The sequence below is a fragment of the Molothrus aeneus genome, chromosome 1 (genome assembly GCF_037042795.1).
Source record: "Molothrus aeneus isolate 106 chromosome 1, BPBGC_Maene_1.0, whole genome shotgun sequence".
NCBI lineage: Eukaryota > Metazoa > Chordata > Aves > Passeriformes > Icteridae > Molothrus > Molothrus aeneus.
In genome coordinates, this window is record NC_089646.1 from 103,014,070 (window position 1) to 103,019,776 (window position 5,707).

A 5,707-nucleotide genomic window follows, 5' to 3' on the forward strand; every position below is an offset into this window, starting at 1 on the left:
AGGCTACTGTACAAAACCCCAAGTTTTTGGTCTATCCACCCCAGCAAACACTCCTATGTACATTCAGGAGCAACCTTAAGCCACAGGATGAGCTTTCTGTATTTACTGAAAAACCTGCCTGAGATTTGCTTTTCTAGATCATGGTGAACCTCTAACAAGACTTGACTGAAGCAATCAGCAGCCATCTCCTCCCAAGAAGAAGTGCAGCACTGTGACGGGACATGTTAGATTACGCCTCACTAAGGTGATAGCTTCAATTTAATCACTTCTCAGAAAGTAGCTCGAAAGAGAACATTGTTTCCCATCCTCTGCTGAAACTGAGAGGTTCAGGGTGACACCGCTGATGGATCTCAACTGCCACTTTCTTCTTCAACCTCTTGCTTCATCTTTTCACCTGCTTCTTGACTTTTTCCATAAGTATTCTGGCAAACTTGGGCGGGGAAAAAAAACCCCAAATGTGAGGCGGCTGAAGATGAGGCTGCCAGGACGGGAGTGGTGGAAAGGAGCCCGGGGGCTGTCGCGACGCTCGGGGCGGGCCCTGAGCGGGCGGTGCCGCCGTGCTGCGGGGCGCGGCGGCGATCGGGGCGGGCGCAGGTGCGCAGGTGGCGGGGGCGGTGGCCGCCCTGCCGCAATTTCCCTGTGTCACGGCTCCCGTCGCTTGGCAACGGCGCCGGGTCCGGCCGGCAGCCGCGGAGCCGCGCTCCGCCCGCAGCGGCGGCACCGGCACCGGCACAGGCTCCGCCAGGAGGGCGGGCGCGCTGCTGCGGGGGGCGGCCCCGCGGCGGGGAGGATGCGGCGTGGCCAGGGGGCAGCGCTCCCGCGGAGCTGCCTGAGGAGGCGGCCGGCCGCGGCGGGGCCGAGGGGGCGCCCGGCGCTCGGCCCAGCCCCGCCGCCCGTCCGCCCGGGGCTGTGAGCGGCGGCGGGGCGGGGATGCTCGCTCGGGCTGGAAAGTTTCTTCCCCACGGCGGCTCGCCCGCTTCCCGCCCGGACTTCTCCCCGGCCCTCCCCGGTAAGTGACCGCGGCACCCCCGTCCTGAGCGGGGGCTCCGTCCGCCCCCGACCGGCGGAGCTCGGCGCTGTGCCGCGGCGGCGGGAGCCAGCGGCCGGACCGCCGGAGCCAGCGGCGCCCCCGCGGCCGGTGCCGGGCGTCCCGCCGGCCGGAGCCCGGTGAGTCTCGCATGCGAGCCCGGGGAAGGAGTTAAGCCGGGTCCTGTTCGCGGTGTTACAGCGGTGTTTGGGCTTCGCCGGGCAGGGTCGTGGTGCGTGCGGGTCCGGCTGCCGGGGTGGATCGGGAGTCTCGGTCCGTTCGTGCGGTATGCGGCTCCAGTCCCCGCGGCTCCCGTCCGGGTGGTTTCATGGCACTGCGGCCGCTGGCGATGGCCGGAGGCGCGGCCGTGCCCTCCTTCGCCTGCCGAGCGCTGCTCTCGCCATCGCTGAAACTAAGTGCCAGGCGATGCCGGACTGGGAGCGTTCCTCGGAGCTGATGACCATCTGTTATCACCGTAGAGAGGAGACGGGCAGCTGGCTAGTGGGGCAGCAGAAAATGAGATCAAAGAATGGGCAATTACAGCAAAGCATGCCCCGAAAATTACACTTTTGCATCCACAAAATGTGTTATCTTTTCTTTTTTTCCCTATTTTTAATAGAAATAATAGTTCAGCCATAGGAAAGAGAAAGCTCTGCTCTTTGTTTTGAGCGTGCAGTACCTCGGAGAGTAATTTAACAACGTCCTTGCTGACAACACCCATCTTTTTTTTTCTGGGGAAAATACAAACAGAATAAATGGGACACAATATTACTGCATATGTGGCAATTCTGGCATTAAAACGGAAAAGACATGATATTTAAAGGCTGAACAGTCATAGAGGGGCAAGGGGCTTTTTTTTTAGGTGCTTACTTAATTGCCTTTCAGTGCAATTAATTGAACTTTGTGAGTCGTGTTATATTCAGTGATGTCATCTTTTGCCCCGTCAAAGAAAAAAAATAATAGGATGCTCAGAAAGAGAAAAGGGGGAGGGGATCCTGCTTCTCAGTATAATGAAGAAATAGGTTCCAAAAAGAATTGCACAGTGCAGAAATGCTCCTACACACTGTGTGGTTTAGCTCAGATCATGGGAACAGAGAGATGAGTTCTGATGGTCCAGTAAGACAAAAGCCACAAATGCTCAGTGTTTAGTCCTCTGCCAGTTTCTCTGCAAGCACTCTTTAGGTGCTTTCCCCAGGTGACTCATGGAGTTTCACTTCTCTAATAGGATTTGACCTTCCATCTCTTACCTGCCAGCCATCTCCCCTTTCTGAGGGCAGGGGGGAGGGGGTTGAATTTGTCAGTGTTACATAACAGTTACCTGGAACATTGCACATGTTCCCAAACTAGGGATACCTCTGGACCGCAGGCAAGAGATGAATTTCTAATATTGCAGATCAAGTGCAAATGGCTAGGAAAAAAACTTTTCACAAGGCACCACTTTCCAGTGTTTAAATGTTTCCTTTGTGCATTTCACAGTAATTCCTTTCCCACTCATTTAAGCAAGACACATAATATGCTTAACCCTCTCTCCAGTAATGTGTAAGTAGAGTAATGAAACAAATGGTATCTATAGATCAAATACACTGCCTTCCTGCTTTTATTTCTCCCATCTCCTCAAACCCTGCATGACATCACTAACCACAGTTAGAGTGCACTGTAACCCCAGAACATATCAGGGAGTGGGGCTTGGCGTCCTCTGAGCTCTGGTGTTTTGCAGACTCCTTCTGAAATGAGTGAGATCTTTTTTGTTCACTCTAGTGGATACTACTAGGTTTGTCATTTACCTGGAGTATAAAGTAATTAATTAGCTGTTTGGCAAGAGTATAGTGGGACACACAGCTGCTTGATGCTGTTGTTCTGCCCATTTCTTTCTCACACACAGGAGCTGTGTGGGCAAGGTAGATCTGCCTGTTGGTGTCAGCCTCCATCCTACTTGTTCAGGGTTTTAATTTCCAGGACTTTGAAGGAGGAAAGGCAAGCAGACACATCTCTTGTGCTGCAGGCCTGTCCTTGGTTCTCATTCTCTTCTCTTCTCCCTTTCACTGCAGGAGCTGGAGTGGCTGTGGGGGGCAGTGCGCTGGTAGCCAGCCATGATTGCCACTGGAGGCCTCCTGAGGATCTCAGCCAGGAAACAGGATCCCTTGAAACCCCAGAGCCAGCTCCCCAAACGCAAACGCAAAGCCAAAAAGAAGCGCAAGAATGACGTGGTGGTGGTGAAAGGCAAACTCAAGCTGTGCTCCCTCTCGGGGTTCATCGCCCTCTGTGGCATTCTGGTACTGCTGGTGGGCATCGCCTTGGCTGTGGTGGGCTACTGGCCAAAGCCCAGCCAGGTATACAGAGAGAGCAGCTTTGGCAAGGGCCGGCACCCAGCACCACAGGCTGGCACCCACACGAACCGCTCCCAGAGCCAGGGAAGGCTGCAAGCAGGGATCCACCTGGAGTCACCCCCTGGAGCCAACACCTCCACCACTGCTACCCCTGGTGGGTCTGCCCCTACTTCCTCATCCCCCCAGGCCTCAGCGGGTTTCCTTTTCCGTCTTTTCTCGAGCTACTTGCATTCGGACAAGCTGAAGGTGCTGGGCCCTCTGATCATGGGTATCGGCATCTTCCTCTTCATCTGCGCCAATGCGGTGCTGCACGAAAACCGTGACAAGAAGACCAAGATCATCAACCTGCGTGACCTCTACTCCACCGTCATCGATGCCCACAGCCTGCGGGCCAAGGATGGAGGCACCTCGGCCTCAGCCCCTCTCAATGGCTTTGTCAACTACATGCAGTCCCGGGGCCTGGAGCTAAAGCCCGGCGGGGAAGGCCTGGGTGCTGCAGCCATGCTGGCCAAGAGCTCGTGGCCACCAGGACTGGGTGTATCCCTTTCCCCACCGGATCTGGTGTCCTCACCGCAGCGTTCCTCCTTCTGCAGCCCACCGCAGCCACCCAGCCTGGCTGAGGCTGTGTACAGCATCTGCCGGGAGCGTGCTGCCCTTGCTGGCCGCCCCGTCACCAGCCCACCCTGCAGCCCAGCGGGCAGCTGTGAGCGCTGCAGCACAGCCAGCTCCATCGTGGGCTCTTCGCTGAGCACCTTCACCCTCCTGCCCTTGGGGCCAAGCAGCGGAGGGGGAGGCTGTCAGAGACCACCTGGGGAGCGGGGAGCCAAGGAGATCCCACGGGGGGAGTTTGAACTGAGCCTAACCGACCTCAGCAGCAGCCCCATCAAGGGAGGCTGTGGGACAAGGAGGCACAAGCTGGTTCTCAGGCGGCAGAGCACCAGCTGCTTGCCCGATGCCAGGTGTCCCCTTTCCCCTGAGCCGCCTCGGTCACCAGCTGTCAGGAGGGTCCTGGAATCCAGCCTCTTGGTAAAGGCGTCTCCTAGCTACTCTGAATCTCTAGATCTGGGAGGATCGCCTCCTTCAGCTCCTCCTGCCATCACCAGGATGGACTCCCAGAGCTCCCAGTCTGAGCCTTCCAGCAGCAATAAGGGCTACAGCCACTTGGAGGAGGCAGGCACCTCCTTGGAGTCAGTTGCCAACACCACAGCCAGTAAAATTCAGGACTGTGAGGAGGAACCAGTTGATCAGATGGACCCCCTCAAGGCTACCAGCAGAGAACAAACAGGGGAGCAATCCCAGCAAACTCAAAGACAGTACACAAATAAAGAGAAACTCTTTATGATTTCTAGGTCACATGCTGCATTAGGGCTGAAGGATGGGGAACTGGAGAGTACGGGCATCTAAATAAAACAGACAGCAAGAGGACACCTTGCATCCCTCCACACCTTCCCTGCTTCTTCATCTCCTTGTGGACTAGGAAAACAATCAATATCCAAAGAGCTGCACTATGTTACCCTTGAAAATTGAGTTCCATAGATCCTGTAGACGACTTCAGGAAGAAAAAAGAAAATCCTTTCTGTCTTTTCGTGATTGTATGTTTCATGCAAGCCAAATTGTATTAAATATCCACAGTCCAGCAAGTTCTTTGGATCAGGTTAATACAATTTTGGATGGTATAGCTGTGCACTTTACTGTTTTGATTTTTAAGTGCCCCTTCTTCTCCTCTGATTTCTTTCTTGCTGATTTGCCACTAACTGCTTGAAAGCTGCAGGCACCTTTTTAAGCTCAAAAGAAACGTGGTCTTCAGAAAGAAAGCCGAGCTCTCTCTTTGTTTTGGTTCAATTACTAAAACGTTTGCAAGGCCTTAAGGATGATGTACCTTGACAAAGGATGAGTTTGTTTAAATTCTGGAAAAAAATGACAGTTTAGAAGAGACTGGAGCAGAACAGAGCTCTAACGATTTAGTTAAAACCATTACATTCCTGAATCCAAAATACATATTACTACATGATACTTTATCAAAGTATTATTACACATGTATTGACTAATAGCATTAAAAGATGTTTTTTAATAAAATATTTACAAACAAAACCTACAAAAAATTTCTTTATTTTGGTAAGTAATTACAGATATCACAAACTGTTTTGTTTTATACTGTGAAAGATTATAGAAATTCTATGAAGCCAAAGGCTTGCTTTATACTTTTAAGGAGGTAATTAATAATTTATGTGTAATTTTCAAATAAATACTGGTTCAGTCCTTGAGAAACCACACTGTAATTCAACCAGCAGATTCTGTCTCCATTTTTGACAGTGCTCTGTGACAGACAGCCTAAGAAATGTGACATCTTGAC

The 5,707-nt window shown here is 52.9% G+C and overlaps 1 protein-coding gene across 1 annotated transcript; it reads left to right on the forward strand.

Moving 5' to 3' along the window:
- Positions 1–871: 871 nt before the first annotated feature.
- On the forward strand, positions 872–5,445 carry TMEM200C (transmembrane protein 200C). Its single transcript, XM_066546314.1, has 2 exons — positions 872–1,009; positions 3,076–5,445. The coding sequence occupies exon 2, from the start codon at positions 3,118–3,120 to the stop codon at positions 4,756–4,758; it is 1,641 nt and encodes a 546-aa protein (XP_066402411.1). The 5' UTR covers positions 872–1,009; positions 3,076–3,117; the 3' UTR covers positions 4,759–5,445.
- Positions 5,446–5,707: the final 262 nt, after the last annotated feature.